General features: G+C 34.0%; 1 protein-coding gene across 1 annotated transcript; it reads left to right on the forward strand.

Annotated features, from left to right (window-relative positions):
• Window positions 1-821: 821 nt before the first annotated feature.
• Window positions 822-2,582, forward strand: LOC142541113 (3-ketoacyl-CoA synthase 3-like). The gene has a single exon (XM_075647696.1). It carries the CDS (start codon window positions 957-959, stop codon window positions 2,361-2,363), a length of 1,407 nt encoding a protein of 468 aa, XP_075503811.1. The 5' UTR covers window positions 822-956; the 3' UTR covers window positions 2,364-2,582.
• The last annotated feature ends 18,596 nt before the right edge of the window (window positions 2,583-21,178 follow it).

Raw genomic sequence — 21,178 nt, forward strand, 5'->3', positions numbered from 1 at the left:
ATACACCACACCTAATCACAATGTAGATTAGTGTGTTGTTCATCCAAAGGAATTTTTGGCTTCACAAAAGCTGAATAGGTGGTTTTGGTTATTTACTTTGACGAATATTTTGGATGTACTTTACTTCCTCACTTGTTAAGGGAGTTGGCTTTTTTTAATTTACTAGTATTGCATTTGTAAACTGACAGGTTTTTCAAGTGAATCTTTTACCCCACACAAGTTTGTTCACTTGTGCATAATTCCGTGTCTTATTTTATTTAGGTAAATTTTGTGTATTTGAAATATTTTGTTATATGTTGGGTTAAGTATTACAATACCACAAAATATTTAACTCTAAAACATACAATCATTTAATTTCAATTTACTTCTATGTCATATAACCATCCTTCGGTTTGAAACTATAGTTATTTTTATTTGGATGCATGCGAAATTGAAAAGGAGATAGGTCCACGTTTAGAGCGATCACATCTTGACCATCTCATATCAGATTCGGCACTATCTAAGTCCACGCTTGGGAACGACTTCGTGGGTCGTCCTCTACTCAAAGTCAAGATAACTTATTATATATATACAATACTTTTGTTTTTTTTTTAAACTTAATTGTCATATATTTCTACAAATTAAATTAATCAATCTATTCACTCCAATCACATGCATTCATAAGATATAGTTTCTTGGAATTTAAAGATAGTTAAACAAAGCACGCAGCCAATTTGTTGTTGGAAGTTGAGAAAATACGTGTTTTTTAAAGGCCATGTGGGTACTCATAAGTGTGCAACTTTGGCCTAACCCCTTCACTCGTACAAATATATAATACTTGGTGTTACATTGAAATTTCTCGTATCAAATTCACGTCAAACTTTGCGCTATAATTCGTAGGATCCCTTAAGCTTCACTACAATTCTAAGTTCTTTTCTTCCACCCAAAAACTAAAATTTGTCCAATTTTATTAGAATATGGAGCTTTTTCTTTTGCTATGGTGTTCTCTTCCTTTTCTACCTCTAATATTCATAATCTGGCAAATTCTTGATAAGAAAGGGCACCAACATTGTTACTTGCTAGACTACGAATGTTACAAATCGACCGACGATAGAAAGTTGAGCACAAAATTTTCTGGTGATGTCATTCTTCGAAACAAACAACTTGGCCTATACGAGTACAAATTCCTTCTACGAGCCATAGTTAGCTCCGGCATCGGCGAGGAAACTTATGCCCCGAAAATGGTGTTCGATGGTCGAGAGGCGTGTCCGAAGCTAGAAGATGGGCTCATAGAGATGGATGAGTTCTTTTTAGCGAGCATCGACAGATTGTTCAAACGTAGTGGTATCTCTCCTTGGGAAATCGACATCCTGGTCGTGAACGTATCGATGCTTGCCTCGGCCCCTTCTTTAGCTTCAAGAATCATCAATCTTTACAAAATGAGAGAAGACATCAAGGTGTACAATATAACCGGGATGGGGTGTAGCGCAAGCTTGGTATCCATTAACGTAGTTCAAAGCATATTCAAGACTCGGAAAAATCTCAAAGCCCTCGTTGTAACATCGGAGACTTTGAGCTTAGGTTGGTACAACGGCAAAAATAGATCGATGATTCTTGCTAATTGCTTGTTCAGAATAGGTGGGTGTGCGATGATTTTGACGAACAAAACATCCTTAACGCACAAGGCGATGTTGAGATTCAAGTTTCTTGTGAGAACCCATCATGGTGCAAAAGACGAATCCTACGAAGCTTGCGTGCAGAGGGAGGATGAGAAGGGTTTCATCGGCTTCCACCTCGACAAGAATCTCCCGAAGGCTGCTACGCGAGCATTCGTCGACAACCTTAAACAAATCGCCATGAAAATACTCCCCGTCAAGGAGCTTCTCCGATTTGCCTTGTTACTAATGCTCAAAAAGATGAGTGACAAGTGGGATAAAGCCGGTTCTATCCGAAAACCGACGATCAATTTCAAAGAAGGAGTCGACCACTTTTGCCTCCACACCGGAGGAAAAGCCGTGATCGATGCCATCGGGCAGAATCTAAACCTGAGCGAGTTCGATGTCGAGCCAGCCCGAATGACGTTGCATCGATTCGGAAACACTTCGGCGAGCAGTCTTTGGTATGTTTTAGCATACATGCAAGCCAAGAAAAGGCTTAAAAAAGGTGACAAAATATTGATGCTTGCATTTGGAGCCGGATTCAAATGTAACAGCTGCTTGTGGGAGGTGTTGAGGGATTTGAATGAAGGGACTGTTTGGGAGGATTGCATCGAGAGTTATCCACGCAAGGATTTGACGAATCCATTCCTGGAGAAATATGGATGGCTTCAGAATGAGGATCCCGAAACCTTTCATGTTCCTGTTGGTTACGAAATACCAGAATGATTTTTCTCTTTTTTTAAAAAAAATATAAATATATTTTTTACATTTCATATTGATTAAAATGGTTGGTTTTGCTGAATTTTACGGGTGTTATTTTGTTTTCCTTTTAAATATGATATATCGATGGTAATATTCTAGTTCTAGAAGGATAAAAGCTGTTCTATACTTGGATTTCTCTTCCATTATTACTAGTGCAAGTTGTACAGTTTCGTTTGGACCACAGATTTCTTGTCTGTACAAGGGATTTTTATTATTTTTCCTGTCATTTTTCTAAGTTCTTGAATCTCTGTCAGAAGAAAAATTATTTGGCACATGCTTTTGAAGTTAAAAATCGTCTCTCTTTCGACATCATCTTATCATTTTTGGGCAATTTGTATCAGCATCGCATCTTCTGTAAAAATTCAAAAAAGAATCAGATTTAAACCTCATAATTATAGAAAGCAGACATAACACTTGTTATAAACAGGGTAAATGTGTTTGAATTTTTTTAACATAGTAATAAAAAATACTTGCAGATCAGAACTGAAATGAACTTAATAATAAGCATTTTCCATCGTTTTCAGCAATCCCTCATACTTATCAATGGTACTCGGAAAAATTGATCATAGACTTAGTCTAAAACATAGAAAAGTTTGATTATACAGTGATCGAACAAGAGTCTGAGTTCCGGACAGCATGTTGTGGTAAAAATAATGAGAAACCAAACTTTTATGCCAATAATGTAACCAGCAGAGGTGAGCAAAACATCCATTTAACAGAAATAACCGATGAAACCGAATTTTTTAAAAATTCAATTTTGTCTATTCGGAAGTTCGGTTTTTGTTTTTAAAAAATATTGGTTTTGTTACTTCGGTTTACTAACCAAGAGACTACTCAATTTCTCAACTGATCTTCAGCTTCTTTCCCATGAACTGGCTATCACCATTAGTACTGTTGTGGTTACTATACTAAAAAGATTAACCTGCAGTAACATTGGATCCTATCAATATAAAGAAAAATGTCATGTTGATAATGATTTTTAAAACTATATTAATTTATCTTGATTAAATATATAGTAGTATTATATTTATTCTTTTGTAGATCTTTGGCCTAGCTGGCTCCTCTTGGATTTTTTTTTTTTTTTTTTCAAAAATAGGTAGAAATTTCTCAAATATAGCTATGGCAGGAATTATGTTAATTACTGTTATTATTATTATTATTATTATTATTATTATTATTATTATTATTATTATAATAATAAAAGAAAATTATGCACACAAGCCAGACTGTCACACCTATCAATATGCTAGTGAATTAACACAATAATGAAACGTTAGCATTTCTCTCTTTGAGTTGTTGGATGATCTATTCAAGAAGCTTTATAGGAAGTTAAAGGCATTGAAAATGGATGAAAAATTTAAGACTATGAAGCAATTATTTAAGGTAGCTTTCATTTGGCTAGAGGACCTATATGCTACCATTGTAAAAGGTTATGTTGAAGAACAATTAATTATGATTTTAATGCTTAATGCTAAGGATATTGATATAGTTAAGGGCGTGCTTAAGGCGTACTTTGTTGATATTTTCTTGTTAACTTTTATTATACGGAACGCAAAGTCGTTGAATTGTTAGATTTGGAGCTAAAAATTTCAAACTCATAATAAAAAAATCCATTAGTGTTTTTGGGTGAATCATTTGTCCTCAACTAAATGTTTTTTGAGTTATTGTAGTAGATTTCAATTGCATCTCAATAAAAAATGATTTCAAATAAATGTTTTTTGAGTTATTGTAGTAGATTTCAATTGCATCTCAATAAAAAATGATTTCAAATCCTTGTATCAAATAATTGATGAAATCCAAATCCCAATCCAAGTCAAAATAAAATCCTTCCTTCCAAATGTAACCTTAGAGTACCACATCGACATCTTTGATGTATAATTTTTTTTTTTTTAAATACTCCCTATGTTATGTTAATAAGTCTGTTTATGAATTAAAAAAAACAAAAACTTGTGTGAGACGGTCTCACGGGTCGTATTTTGTGAGACGGATCTCTTATTTAGGTCATCCATGAAAAAATATTACTTTTTATGCTAAGAGTATTACTTTTCATTGTGGATATCGGTATGGTTGACTCGTCTCACGGATAAAGATTCGTGAGATCGTCTCAGAAGAGACATACTCTTTAAAATATATGTGTGCATGGAATAGTTATTTTGGTATCTTAAATATGGTAGCAACATACGAAGTTTTTTTTAAAAAAAGATCTAATTAAATTGATAATTCGAATATCTTTTAAGTTAAAGTGTAAACATAACTCGAGCTGATACAACAAATATTTTGATCAAATCGATATCTAAAGAGTGTGTATCAGAAATGATTATAAAAAACAAATAAATGAACACACAAATTTGTTTATGGCAATGTTTTCATGATCAGATCGATTATCGAACCGATCTATCTTAAAATAACAGTTCAACCGATTAGATCTGTTCAATTGGATGATCGAAACGAAACACTGTTATGCATAAAATAATAATATAATATAGTAAATAATATATTTTAAATTCTAAAAGCTTAAATCTTTTAAATTGCACAGCAACTCGAGCACTACGGTTTGATTAATCTTCCAACAAGAACGATTATTACACCCAAAAAATATCTCTCTCAATAATTGTACTCTTTGTAGTCAATGAAAATCAAACCATGACATTTGATTTGATATCTATTACAAGAACGAGTACTTGCCGTTTTAGCAAAATCTATAACTAGTAGTAATGGTGCAACTCAAATAATTTAAACCACTCAGCAGATCAAGTACCACAGTCCGATCGCTCTTCCAGCATAAACAATTACTACACCAAACAAACCTGTATATATATTAAAATATACATACCAAAATTTAAAATATAAACAACAATATACATATAATCAAAATATCAAATGCAATTACGTATATGTTTTAAGCAAAATTTAAAATTAAAATAAGCTCTAATTTTACTAAAATACTAATTTTATTATAATTCAAAATTCAAATGATCATATATATAATAAAAATATAATTTAAGATTGAATTCAAATAATCATATATATAATAAAAATATAAAAACACAAAAAAAAATAAAAATAATGAACAGGTTCGATCGCTTTTTGGCTGGTGCACCGTTTCATGTTCGACACGTTCTTTAGTGGTTTTGACCAGTTTGTGTAAGGTCCAAAATTAAGACGACATAATCCAACTGCATGCAAACCTAGAGAAAAATGAAAAATAGCTCATTAATTGATTTTGATTGTTAAATTGATTATGTTGATATGTTTATATGATTTTAGAGTAGTTTTCTACTTGAATGCATTAAAATATTTTTTAAAGGTTATTCAAGTTGCGATCGAGGAACGGAGACCGAGGGCTTAAAAATGAAAATATTTGTATTAAATAATTATTTTTATTTATTTAAAATAAGGTTGATGCTTTTTATTAATTTTGAAAATAAGGAGTTTTGAAGTGATTTTATACGTCGAGACGTAATTTTTATTGGTATTCTATTTTTCAACAAAAATACGAACGTTTTGACAACTGGGCTTATTGGGCGTAGTATAGCCTTCTATGGGTCCAAGCTTTCACACTTATTATTTATCAAACTTTTAAGCCCAAAACTCTACCCTTTAATTATAAGTACATGCCCCCTCACCCCAAAATTGTTATACAAGACTCATAGCATCAACATCACACGGCACACACGAAGTTTAGCAAGGAAAGCTTCGAATTTTTCAAGGAATTCAGCCAAGGTTTTCTCGTCGTCGTTCTTCGCATCGTCAACGGATTTTCGTGGGTTAAATACGCAAAAGCACGCCATATTTCTTTCTTTTTCTCATCTGTCACACCCTAATAAGTATTTGAATATGAATTACATGAAAAACAAGTTACTGTTTTATTTATTTTCTTTTTATGCTTAAACATGGGTTTTGAAGCATGTTATTGATCCAAAAACTTGATAATTTCATACTTAAAGGGGCTGCCTTGTTATAGGATGAAAAGGGAAACGTTTTTACACGATTTAAAGAGTCCTAAGATGCACGAATTAAGCTGTACATGAATAGGAACAAGCTGGAACCAAGTTGGTCTTTTTGTGTCAAGCTTCGGTTTTGAGGCGTTCCACCATGCATGGCTTGGCTTTGGCTCGACTAGGGCTGGGTTGGGTGTGGTTGGGTCAGGAGAGGAGTCCTAGCCATGCTAGGACTCGAGCACAGGAGCCGGGAAGGAGTCCTAGCAAGCTAGGACTCCACCCGAGGGTTTACGCGCAGTGCAGCAGCAGCGCAGGGAGCTTCGCGGCTGGGGCCATGGGCTAGGCTAGGTCTGTAGGGTCCTGAGAGGGTTCACGAAGGTCTGGGTCAGGGGCTGGCTCGGTGGTTGGGGTCCTAGCAAGTAAATCGAAGAGTCCTAGCGCATAGGGTAGTCTCAGCCGCAACTTTATTATGTTGTAGGAGGCTTCGGCTTGGGCCAGGGTTGTGTCCTAGGGGTCCAGTGGGTTCATGAGGGTCCAAGGGAGTTCTGGTTCGAAGATGGCTTAGAGTGGTTCGAGCATGGCTTGTGGAAAACGTGACATGGCTCGAGGGTTTTAGTGCCTGGTTCGAGACTTAGGATTTCTTGGTTAGGGTTTGAAACATGGTTCAATGGGGGTCGAATCATGGTTCACGAGGGCTAATTAAATATAAAAAGTCTAAGTTTCAAATTTGGAAATTTTATATTAAAGTTTGAAATAATTCGGGAATTAAACTCTCCGCGAATTAATAACTAAATAAAAATTGGAAAGCCTAGAATTTAAGCTAAATAAAATTATGGGAAATTTAATCTAAGCTTAAATAATTATTTGAGATGGTCTAGAGTTAATGAAAGTAAGAAAAAATCAAATTCGAGGAATTTTACGTCTAGGGATAAAACTGTCAATTTACACCTAGAAAATAGTAAACGTCATGGCAGTGCTCTGAATGTTTTTTCTATGTTAAAATGATTATTTAAAATGTTCTATGTTATAATGTTGACGCTAAAAGATATGTTGCATGCTTTGTTTAAAAGAAAAATTATATATATGCATGAATTTTATAAAGTGATAGAAATATGAAATGTTGAAGGATGTTAAGTAATTGTGACAAATACAAATACGATGATATGTGAATACGTAAGTCCAATGCTCAGTTGATGGGTGAGAGTGTCGCTGATGTCCACGCCGCCCAGTATTGTGGTTACATGTAGATGGATCAATCGCCCTCAATACGAATACGAAAGTCACAATTAACGATTTGAATTCAACGAAAAAGGAATACATATACGTATATGATGAATATGAATATGTTGATGATAATATGAAAATGTTAGTGTCTATAATAATATGAAAAATGTTTAAGTTTATGCATGATTATGAAAATGATATTTTTCGTAAACATATTTTCACTGTTGCATGTGATCTGTATACGTATGATTTGTTATCAAGAATATGGTGTGTTAAATCTTTAGACTCACTAGGTGTGATCGATGTAGGTGAGTAAGATGTTGATGGTAGTGGAGGTCTTGATGGTTGATTTGACTGGACTGAAGGTGCACATAACCCGAGGACCAGCGCTTGTCTTTTCCACACTTTTGTTTATGATTTAAGGTTTTTACGACTTTGATTATGCTTTTGAGTGGTTTTTGAGAGGTTGTTATTTTTAGCAATATTGCTATTTTAGAAGTTGAAAATGTTTGACGATTTTATATATGTTTTAAACTATTTCCACTGATTTTCAAATATAGTAGGTTGTTTTATTTTTAAATGGTGCAAGGTTATTTTAAAAGTATATATATATGTATAGTATTTTCGGCCGAGATTATTGGGGAAAAAAATCTAGTACTTTTTAAGAAAAGGAGTAGTGGACGTTTCAGTTTGACCGTTTAAATGGTTTTTAACTGTGACTAGACCAGTGACCAATTCTCAGTCGAACTATCTGTCCGATCTGATTTTGAAAACATGGGTTTCTGGATGTTTTAAGATTAACTCCCTCTACATCTCATTTTCCTTCATTGCCGAACGATCCCACTAGAACACATTGATTTATACAAGCATGTTGTACAAACACATTCCAAGTGATGTTATACTCTCAATTAGAACTCTAGTATCACTACAACAAAAATGGCTTTTCGCAGCGCGCAAATTCGCTTTCCGCGGCGCACATTGCACGCTGGGAAGTTCCAAGCTGTTGAAAGTTCAAGATTATCCGCAGCGTATATGTGCACGCTGTTAATACTATTATCAACGGCGTGCATATGTACGCCGTTAATACTACTATCCGCAGCGTGCAATGTACGCCGTTAATAGGGAAAAAACATCTAAATATTAGCGACGGTTTTTGACAAAACCGTCGCTAATTGGCGTCGGTTTAAACCGAATACATCCGTCGCTAAACTAGCGACGGTGTATAAATTAACGACGGTGTTTAAATTTAGCGACGGTTCCAAACCCATCGCTACATGTCACGACAGTTTAAAAACCGTCGCTAAAGTTTGCTTAAAAATAAAAAAAAATTTACTTTTATAATTTAATAAATTTTAAAAAAACTACAATACAACTACGATAAATTGACTGATGATTTTAACTAACAATTTAAAAATTAACCAAAAATTGAAACAAAAAATTATCTAAATCGAAATTAAAATCGTATAAAAAAGAAAAAATTCAAGTGTTAGTGAAGTTGTGAGGAAGAAAGTAGAACGGAAATCGAATATTTATAGACAATTTGCGACTATTAGCGACGGTTCTCAGTCAAATCGTCGCTAATATATTAGCGACGGTTAGGGTATAATCGTTGCTGATTTAATGCTCTTAGCGACGGGTTTTATTAAACCGTCGCTAAACGCGACGGTTTTTACTTAAACGGTCGCCGATTTAAATCGGCAACGGTTTATCGTATACCATCCTTAAATGTTGGGACAGTTTTATAAACCGTCGGAAATTTTAAATTAGCGACGGTTTATTTAAAACCATCGCTAATTTAAACATTTGCAACCTTTTTCCGCAGCGTGCTTTTAATGCACGCCGTGAATGCATGGTGTATTAACAGCGCACATTATTGCACGCTGCGGATAGTATATAATATTACTTTCCGCAACGTGCTTTTCATGCACGCTGTGAATACATAGGGTATTAACAGCACACATTATTGCACGCTGCAGATAGTATATAATATTACTTTCCGCAGCGTGCTTTTAATGCGCGCCGTTAATGTATATGTTATTAACGGCGCGCATAAAAAGCACGCTGCGGAAAGTATATAATATTTACAGCACACATAAATACACGCTGCGGATATTACTTTCCGCAGCGTGCTTTAAATGCACGCCGTTAAAAGTACTATTCGCAGCGTGCTTTTAATGCACGCTGTTGATGATGTGCTACGGAAAATCATTTTTCTTGTAGTGTATACAAGGTCAGTCAAGATGACAAACCTTAACTGACTATCTACTGGTTAACCAAGCGACAAGCCTAGTGACCCTCTATGGATAAAACAAAAGACAAGCTTGCTGATCAATTCTAGCTTCTTCAACTATTCTTCTTCATCTACTGAGTCGAACCTGTTTTGAAGGTTGAGTCTGGGTGTAGAAAAAAGTTGCTAAAACGAGCACATTGATCCTTGTAGATCTGATATAGGTGTTGAAGTCATGCTTTGATGCTCAAAGATCCTCCTTGGTTGAATAGATATGTCGGTGAGTGTGAGTATATATGAAAGGGTTTAGAAAACGTGCCTTTGCGTTTTTAACGCTCGAATTTTCAATCGTTGGTGAGGAAGGACGAACAGGCGACGAAGAACACAAGCTTTCTTCTCCTTATTTTTTCGAAAATTATTGTGTGTGGAAGTGGAGGATTTCGGCTGATTGAAGGTGTATTGTGAGGTTTTGAAGACCTAATACACTTATTTATAATTTAATTAACAAGTTAAATGGGCTTTGGTTTTGGGCTTGCATGCTTAAGGGTAATTGGACCTACTTAAATTAATTAAATTGGGCCCAATAACACTTAATTAATTAAAAAATAAAAGTTTATGAAATTAGTTTCCATAAAATAATATTTTTGATATTTTAAAACTCCTTGTTTGCCCAAAACTGGTTTCCCGGGAAAAATCGAGCTTGACTCGTAAAATAATTAGAACTCCTACATTTTCAGAAAAATTAAATCATTTTTAATCATATTAGGAAGCCTTGTCATTATTTAATAAAAATAAATATTCTTGTCTTGGTCGTCCCCGGTCTCCTTTTTCCCTGTCTATTATCGAATATTAGGATAAAATCCTTAATTTCGTGTAATCATGTCATATTATTATTTAATCATGTCATCACATATTTAATCATATAATAAACATCAGGCTAACATTTAAAATCAATTAAATAAGACAATTAAGCAATTAAAATAATTTTGCATACATGCGGTTTACGTAGGTTAATTTCTCGGTCGTTATAATATACTTTTGGATGCATCTCTCTTTCATAAAACAGACATAAATGATGATTCGAGAATGTTGATGTCTTATCCTTCTTATTGTTCTTTATCACATTCTCATTTTCTTCTTAGTGATTTCTCCTTTTATATCAATTATCTTCCAGCAATTATATTTGATCTTCTCGAGATTCAGTATCATTATTTGTTAAATGTTATTGTCCTTTTTTTTGTCATTTGTCCTTGACTGTAACCACATTAGAGATTTTTTCCATATTTGTTCAATGGCTCTATATTGGTTTTATGAAGTTATTCGGTTTTGGCTGGTTTGAACATATGGTTTGAAACAAATGATCTGTCCAGGATAGATTCTTGATTTATCATTTGTTTGTTACATCGAAACATAATATCTATCACAATATTTTTTTTTTTAAAAAAAAAACATAATACCTATTAGTGACCATTTCTATATTTTTTTGATATATATTTATTTTTACATTTTCTAACTATGCATTAAGTAAGACATTAATTCCCTGGATAGCTTTTTTAATATGTTCAACTAGATATGCCATTTTTTGTTTCTCTAAAATTATACCTTGTCTGCACTACATGATTAATATATTAAATAATTAATTTGTTTAAGTTTCAGTAAGTTTGATTCTCATTTGGATTTCTTAAAACTAACATATCATTTGAATATTAATTTAATATCAATCATTAAATGCATATTATTTATACTATTATCACGAGTCTTTTAATTTTCTAAAACACCCTGTTCTATTTTAATGATGAAATATCATCTAAAATTTTGATATCACCTAAATTTGAGAACCATGTCTTAGATCATAAATTATTGATTCCAACAGCTTGATACGGTAAATTTAACATATTTACCAGACTTGTTATTATTTAAAGATTAATAAAAGAATATAGTAAAAATTTTAGAATAAGCATTTATTCGTAATAAAAATATATATAGTTCAAATTTTAGTTAAAGTAATAATGAAGGATCTAACTTTATTGTAGTGCATAAGAAAAGCACCAATAATTTAATTTGAGCAGGTAATAATTAAGATATTTAATAATACATGATTGAAGTAATTAATTTGGAGGGCAATTTCATGGCTCTTCATTCGATGAATCGGTGGAAATAAATTGTAAATTTATAGCCTCTCAGTCTTTTATTTAATATTATAAAAATTACAGATTTATTATTTAATTGAAATAATTAAATTAAATTAAATCATTTAAGAAACTTTTTTAAAAAAAATAAACCTGAGCCACATGGGGAGCACAGTTTGGAGTTGCTCCAATCCAACTTGAATTGGACCAACAATGCACCAATTTGGAGATGTCCTAAACCTACTAATAAAAAAAGTGTTGGGTCTTGCCTGGGCTGAAACCCATATTGTTGCTACGTCTGACAAAACCTTTAAACTTTTAAAATCTACAAAAATATTAAATCTTCTGTATGTATGTTGATAAATTTCAATCTTAGTTTAATATCTTTAATTTGTTTTGTTTTAATAATTTAATTTATTTTTTCAAAGTAGTGTTTATGTGACACTAACATATGTAGTGTTGAAATTTGTAGTGTCATATTGACAATTTTGATGAAAAAAGAACAAAATTTCAAAACTCAAAAAATACATTATAAAAATTGAAATTTAACAAATAGAAGACCAAAATATGAAACAAGAAACATGTATGATCGAAATTATAACTTTTCCCATCTATCCGAGGTTGTTATTTTTCGTTGTTGCTCGTGGTGTAGAGCTCAAAATCATTACACGTAAAACTCATACATTTATTTAAGTTGTTAAATTATTTATTTAAGTTTAAAATGATTTTAGCGATGCATGATTTAAGAATTTGCATTATTTTAAATTATTTATATTTATGTGATGCACGTTAAAATATTTTCTTGAGTTTCATGTTTTAGGCGAATATTCGATGTGAGATTGGGATAAAGACCGGTGACGATGTAGGCGATTTTGAGAAAATGTGGTATTTTATGGTTCAGTCAAGAATTTAGTATTTTTAAATGATCTATGAAGTTTTTAACATTTTAAAGCCTAATTTAATTTATTATGTGATTTTGAGATTTTAAGCTTTTCAAAATTCTTAAGTATAGTAATGGGGAATTTTAGGTCTTGAAAATGATTTTTTTATTAAAACTTTGTTTGGGGTTAAATAATTAGACTAGTATTATTTTATCCGTAACTATTTAATTAAACTATTCTTTAGCTCTAATTAATTAATTAAGCAATAAAATTTCCACCAAATCTATTTAACAACTCATGCACACACACATTCACACAAACACACATACACGACACAAACACACACAAATTCCTTGGCTTTTATTTTCATTTTGAGAGAAAAAACCTAGGGTTCTTGAACCTTATTCCAGCAGCCACCTTCCCCTACGAATTCTCAGCAAGTTTTCGGCCATTTTTCTTCAAGAGATCGCGCAGTAAACGTCACCCGATCGTCCCCCGTATTCCACCACACCGGTATTCGTCATCTTCAATCGTTTCAAAGCAAAGGCATGTATAATATTTTATTCAATGCATAGATGTTGTCATAGTAGATATTTTGATGTATGTTATGCGTGAAAAATTCGGTTATTATGTGAAAAGTTTGAGCAAATACGTTTTGAAACGATTTCGAACAAATTTTAGATCTCAAAAATTGTTTTCGCTGTCATTTCGAGTACCGTGTAATTTCGATTGGTTTTTTGAAAACAATTTCAACACAAAAATCGTAGTAAGTTGCATTATCTTCAATTTGACATTAAATTCGTAATTTTTGGATAAGCAACGAGTGAGATATAGTCTTTGTCGTGTGACTGCTCAAGGAAAGATGTTTTTTTAAGAACGCAGAACAGTGTTTGCTGTCAATTCAAGTACTGCGACTTTCCGGTCAATTTTCTGAACATACTTTCAACATATGAATTGTAGTACATCGGGTTATCTTTGATTTTGAAATAAATTCGTATTTTTTCGATAAGAAATGAGGGAGATATGATTATTATTGTGACATCGCTCAAGGAAAGATTTGTTTTTACATCACAGAACCGTGTTTGCTGTCAATTCAAGTATTGCGACTTTTCTGTCGATTTTATGAACATACTTTCAATATATTAATTGTAGTACTCGAGTTGTCTTTGATTTGACAGTAAATTCGTATTTTCCTGATAAGAAATATGGGAGATATGATTTTTACCGTGACATCACTCAAGCAGTGAAAATTTGTGCATGTTCTTCACGTTTTCTCAAGTTTTTGGTTGCAGGCTTCGTTGTGATCTCCTGAATCTTTGCTGCTGTGGTTAGGGCAGCATGTCCAGAGCATTCCAACGAAGCTCTCGATGTTTTGAAGTATGTTCGACGAGCAAAGAAAATATTTTTATGTTTTTGAGGTGAGCTAATTTTCTTTTGACCAATTATGAACGGGTTTGGAAGTCTGTGAACGTGACCGAGGAACTCTCCACCCCAATAAAGCATGACCGGGTTTAGATCAGGATTGGAAAGTGGTAAAGTATGACCAGGGACCAATCCACCCGGTAAAGCATGACTGTAGATCTCATGTATGTGGTAGTGGACATCCCTACCAGCCCAGTACTGTGGTTTAATCTGATCAGTCGCATTTATGTATGGGTCACTTATTTTGAAATATATATCTACACAAAATGATGATGTTATGTATGTCCAAGTATGTATGATGCAAGTATGTTTATGAAAAATTTTACGATATGATGGTGAAAGGATCGGTTAAAGGTGGAAAATTGTTTAGAAGAGGGGTTGAATAAACACTTACGATTTTCAAAACCTTTTTCGACTTATGAGTAAGTTTAGTGATAAAATGATACTCGGAAATCTTGTAAGTCAATATCAATCAGTTAACAAATAGTGTGCGGAAACAAACTGACTGATAAATAGAATATAAACTGAAATACGAGGACACAAGATTTTATGGATGTTTGGAGATTTAAATACTCCTACGTCACTTCTTCTGTCTCAAGGATAGGATATACACTAAAAGACTTTGATCTATACAAGCAGTTGTACAGACCCACTTCAGCTTTGGACTTAACAATGCCAAATTGAAATTCTTATTAACAAACTTGTTTACAGCCCACAAAAGAATCTAACACAACTGATCTCTTCAAGATCGAGTAATACAGCTTGTGTTTGAAAGCTCGAGGTATAGCCTGAAAGCTATGAATGTATGCAATAAGTGTGAGCTTTGATATCTGTAAGGATTTCAGCAGAGTAACTGACTTGTAAATCGATAGTTTTTCAAGGATTCAAAAGTTCAAGAGTTTCAAGACCTTCTTCAGCTGCTCTTCCCTGCTATTTATAGGCTTCCCTCCAACAGTAATATTAATACAATTTGAACCTTTCTATCTGTTGCTTGCCACATCAACATTCTTCTGACAGTCGTACACTGCATCTTTTTTGAGATGCTGCGATCCCACTACTTGTTGCAGTCATCTTTTGTCGGTTGAATGTCTTAACTGTTGACGTGTACAGCTGAAGGGTCAGCTGATTGATTGTAGTCGATAAACTCACAACTGTTTGTAGTAACTGATCAGTTCCAACTAATCAGTCAATTGTCTGCGTAGTTCAATTCAGTTGCCTTTCGATAGTTGCATAAATTAGATCAGTTTCTATCATTCTTTAAATTAGTTAAATGCTCAGTTTGTTAAACATCCGAAATTCAATTTCCAACAGATGGCACGTCTATGTTTACGCAAGTACGTTCAAGTTTAAGTATGTACGCTCTACTTTAAAATGCATGTGGTTTTATTATGTATTACTTGTTATTCCACGTTTATACATGTTGAGTCTTTAGACTCACTAGACTTGATCGATGCAGGTGAGGACGAGTATGAGGAGACGAGGGGTGGGGACCAATGAGCCGGCTCGGATTGCGCGGAGGCTAAACCCGAGGACCGCCTACGTTTTTAAGAATTTTATGCATGTTTCAAATACTCTGATTTTCATGATGTTGTTTACAATGTTTAAACGATTACCTTTTTTCAAATTTTGTTTGTAATTGTTTTATTTAAAAATATTTCTGGACGAGCAGATTATTTTAACGCAATTTGAAGGTTATTATTTATTTAAAATTTTTTTTCCGCAAATTTCAAGAAGTTTAAAAATTACGGTACGTTACACATGGAATAACAAGTTTTCAGAATATCACCGGGGACGTTTCTAGGGGAACATTTGATTGAGTATAGGAAGTCTAAGATTGAGCTTATTGCTTGTCTTTTATGTCATTTTGGAAGTCTAACGTCCCGAAAATGTGAATGTCCACGTGAACCATATGGATGCAAGTTATCAAATTTTTTATGTATTTTAATCAAATTATTTTAATGCATTAAATGCATGATTGTGACATGAATATGTTTTTTATGACATGGTTCATTAAATTTGCATGTTATAGGATTTTTAGCAGTATTTCACGCTCGAACAAGAAACGGATAACGGGGATAGTTAAGGAATTGTTGGGTTCAATAATTGTCTCTGCTTGGTAGAGCGTTCGAACCGTGGTGCTTGTGCTGCTGTGCGGTTTAAAAGATTTGAGTCTCACCATTACCACCAGCTTTACCTGCGGTAAGCGCTCGATACTACAATTGGTATCAGAGCCAAGGTCAAGGGTTTGATTCTCATTTATTGCAAGGAGTGCAATTATTGGGATGTAAATTGTTGGGTTCAATAAATGCCTCTGCTTGGTAAAGCGGTCAAACCGTGGTGCTTGTGCGGTTTAAAAGATTTGAGTCCTACCATTACCGCCAGCTATAACTTTTAGTAAAGAGGTAAGCGCTCGGTCCTACAGGAATAATATTTTCTTAAATAATTATTTTAATTATTTAATATAATGCAATTGAAATGAAAATTTCGAAAATGGGCCCTTTATAGTATTTTGACATGTTGAACCGTATTTTTAACCGATAGACGATTTTGAGCAAAATAGAGGAATTTTGTGGGTTCAGTTAATATTTTTGAAAACGAATTTAAACAAAATATTTTACGATTGTGTAATTGGGCTTAATAGGCCTATTTTAATATATGTTGGGCTTAAACTTCTAATTATCCACATTAATTTTAATTATGGCCCATTAGGCACTTGTTTTGTATCAAACCCTACCCTCCCAAAACCCTAATCACCTCACTCTTATTTTGGCCGCTCCACCCTCTCACGTCTAGCCGCTCTCGAAAATTCCAGCAGCCAACTAGCTAGGTTTCCTCAAGAAAAATTCATATTAACTCTTCCTCGTCCCTCCGGTGCCCGTTCTACGTGATTGTGTCAAGGTTTTCGAGTGTAAATACGCAAAGGCACGCTCGATTCCCTTATTTTTGCATTGATCACATCATAATATGTGTTTTGAAATGTATTTGCATGATATATTGTGGTTATAATGTTACGCATCGATTTTACTTGAATTCTACACGAAAATACGCATTCTATTGTCATGCTTCTCACGTTTCTTGACTTATGTTGAAGGGGCGCCATGAATCGAGGTCTAGAGTGATCTGATAGTAGATATGTAGGAACATATGTGCTGTTCTTGAGGTTGATGCAAGTTGAGGGAGAATCGATTGATTCCCGTGTTTGTGTCTCGGTTTTGGAAAGTTGCGTAGTTCACATCAATTCAAGGGCATGGGGTTGAAAGTCATGGATAGCGAAGTCGGGAAGGTTTGGTTGTGGTCTTGTAGAGGTTGCTTCGAGTGTGGTCGGGGCTGGTTGGGCGTGGTATAGAGTTTGGCTTCAAAATTCGATTTTGAGATTTCTCCCGCAAGGTTGGCGCCGCGACACTGCCCTAGGTGGCGATGCAGCGCTGGCGCTTCGGCGCTTATAGCGTCGTGGCAGCGCTTGTAGCGCCGCGGCACTGGAACATGGCGCCTATAATATTACCCAGCGCCGCAACACTACGCTGCCAGTGCCTAGACGCTAGAACTGTACGTGTATTGTCGATATTTTTGTGGATATTGCTCGTTTTGGGGTTTTCAGTAAGTTATACCTACATGTCTGTGACTATAAATCGTTTAAGTTGAGTCATATGGGGTTGGGTTAGGAGCTGTTGAACTATGGTTAAAATTTGATCAAGTCTCAGGTTAATTCGTGTTAAATGGACTCCGGTCTAAAACTTGAAACAAAATATAGAGGTTAATGCAGGGATTCGGGATATGTTTAAGGAAATTATTAGAAGTATGTTTAAGGAGTTTGATATGTTTTAGCGGGTCGAGTTAGCAGTCCTGACAGTGCCCTGATAACTGAAAATGCATGTTTAAAATGTATACATTAATTATGAATATGATTTTTATGAAAATGCTGATAAATACGTTGCATGCGTGTTTTTAAGAAAATGTATGTATATGGATGAATTTTTCAAGTGATGAATACGATGACATGTTTTTGAAGGAGGTGAGTTGGTTGTGACTAATACAAAGACGAACATGAACATGTAAGGCCAAGGATCAGTGGACGGGTAAAGCTGTGGCTGATGTCCCTGTCGCCGAATACCGTGGTGTTGCGTAGATGGATCCATCGACCTAGAGCTGATATGAAAGTCAGAACTTATGATCTGAATTCAATTAGGGAAAAGATTACATATATGATGTCACAATATGACATGATTTGATATGAATATGTTTACGTTTATGTTCATGTGTTTTGAATATTGTGAAAGTTTCTTTGTATGCAGTACTTTTCACTGTTGCATGATATGTATATGTACTCGTTATAACGGTTGAGATTTGTTGAGTCTTTAGATTCACTAGGTGTGTTTGATGCAGGTGATCTTATGGTTGAGGAGACTTGAGGTGCTGAAGACTGAGTAGGCTGAGATGGGGTGAACATGAAAACCCGAGGACCTTGAATTTCTTCCGCATAATATGATGATGAGGCATGAGTTTAAGCAATATTTTTAAATGATTTTGAATCTCGTTTTACGTTGTTAATTGTTAGACTTATGGTATTACGCTCGAGTTTCTATTTTAAAACAGAAGAATATGAGATTGATTATATTTTAAAATTTTAAGTAATTCCAGTTATTTTTATTCAGTGATCGAGTGAATGTTAAAACACATGACTAACTTATTTATATGTTTATGAGTGTGAGTATTTTCGTTCATAGCTTTTTTTAAAAAAATATATATTTTAGTAGTATTTTGAGGGACAGACGTTACAATTCGTATCAGAGCAAGGGATCTTGTAGAGGATTGTGCCACTTCCAGCTTCAGAAAATCAGTCGTCAAGCCTCAAGTCTTTAAGTTTACATGTTTTAAATGTTTCAAAGTTTTAACGTTATCACCTACATTTTTACATGATTTATGTTTTACAGTATGTTAGAATCAAAGTTTCGGAATTTGACAAATAAAGTTTTTGAAGGTTACAGAACTGATCGGCTCAACTGAATTAACTCGAACTGAAACTACCTAAACTGAGGTTGCCCGAACTTATAATTAATGAGTTAAATAATCGGAGGCAATCGAAGTGATCTAAGCTAACTGAATCTGTAAAGATAACTGAACTATCAGTTGGAACTGATCAGTCATACAATCAATTCAACTGATCGGCTATATATTCAACTGATAATCAGTTTGACACGTACATCAGTTAAAGAGCAGCTACCAACCAACAAATCGTATGCAGTAGACTGCAACAATCAGAAGGAGCGCCGCATAGCAGACTGCCACAATGTACTATTGTCAGAAGAATGTTGACATAATCAGAAAGGACAAATCAACGGATAAGTATTAATTAATGCATTCAATGTTACCGTTGGAAGCGAAGCCTATAAATACCGAAGAAGTTCAGCTGAGGTAAGAATTTTTCATAATTATTCTGATTGACTTTCGAATTCAGATATACACGTTCTGTTAAGATATTCATAAGAAAAGCTCACACTTCACAGAAACATTCATAGCTTTTAGGATATCATTTGAGCTAAAGTATTAGAACCTTACACTGTTGTATTCGATCTTCTAAGATCAGTTGTGCTAAAAAAGAAATCAGTTGTATACTGATAAATTGTAAAGGGAACTAAGAGTTTCAGTTTGACAGTGTCTAAGTCCAAACTGAAGTGGGTTATTACAGCATCTGTAATTAATCAAAGTCTTTTAGGGCACCCACATTGGGTGTTAAAGGGGTGTTAACACCCCTTTAACACCCACTCTCCAATGTGAGTGGACGTTTTTCTTAAAAAATTGCACACTTAGCGACGGCTTTATAGAAACCGTCGCCGATTTGCTGACATGCGGGCCCCACGTGTTTTGAATTATTTATGAAAATTGGACATTTAGCGACGGCTTTGAAAAAACCGTCGCTATTTGCTTCAAAACCGTCGCTATGTGCTTCAAAACCGTCGCTAAACGTTGTTATATATATATATATATATATATATATATAATTATTATTAATATAAAATAATAATTTAAATTTCTTAAAAAATTTGAAATTGAATTTATTTTATGTAAAATAAGAATAAGATGAATGAGTGGACATCGGGACCTACAAATAATGAGTGCTGAATGTTAAAATGAATGTGAGAGAATAGATGTGTTAATGTAATGTGTATGTGGCATGTGGACCCCACGATTTTTGATGAAGTGGTGGGTGTTAGCGGGTGCCCTTAGTGAAAAACATATCCTTGTGATAGAAGAGGTGACGTAGGAGCATTTGAACCTCTGAACATCCATAAAATCTTTGTGTTCATTATTTCAGTTATTTGTTAAGTATTCAATCTATCAGTTGGTTTATTTCTGCACTTATGCTAGTTAACTGACTGATATCGACAACAAGATCATTGGAATCAGTTTATCACTAAACTGATTCTTTATTTCGAAAAAGATTCAATATCTCAAAGTGTTTATTCAACACCTTTCTAAACACTTAGACCCTTCAAACCGATCCTAACAAGTGGTATGAAAGCAGCTTTCAATCTTGTTTCTGAATACTTTTTCTGAAACGACCCTCACTTTTTGACTTTGAAATTCTACTAATTTTTTTTATATCCATAAATTCGAAAACCAACAATTTACAAATAACTTAACATTTCCATAAATCAAAATAATTTTAACAATTAACCTCTCAAGGACATAAAATCCCTAAAATCATCAATTACCAAAATGCAACTACCTTTAACATGATCCAAATGAACTTCAAAATAAAGCATAAAATATCTAATAAAATTCTTAACAAAAATCTTTAAATCTTTTAACTATCAAGCTAATGTGAAAATAAATGTCCCTCGGGAGTGTACTGTTGTACTCGATCCACTCAAGCGTCAGCACCTCCCTCAATATCATCATCACATGTAGCATTGATCGAGCAAAACGTGCACTGTAAAACTATTGGTCAAAATTT

This window comes from Primulina tabacum, chromosome 3 (assembly GCF_025594145.1).
Source record: "Primulina tabacum isolate GXHZ01 chromosome 3, ASM2559414v2, whole genome shotgun sequence".
Taxonomy (NCBI): Eukaryota; Viridiplantae; Streptophyta; class Magnoliopsida; order Lamiales; family Gesneriaceae; genus Primulina; species Primulina tabacum.

Coding starts and splice junctions, on each gene's coding strand:
- LOC142541113 (XM_075647696.1), top strand. CDS start 957: ATGGAGCTTTTTCTTTTGCTATGGTGTTCTCTTCCTTTTCTACCTCTA.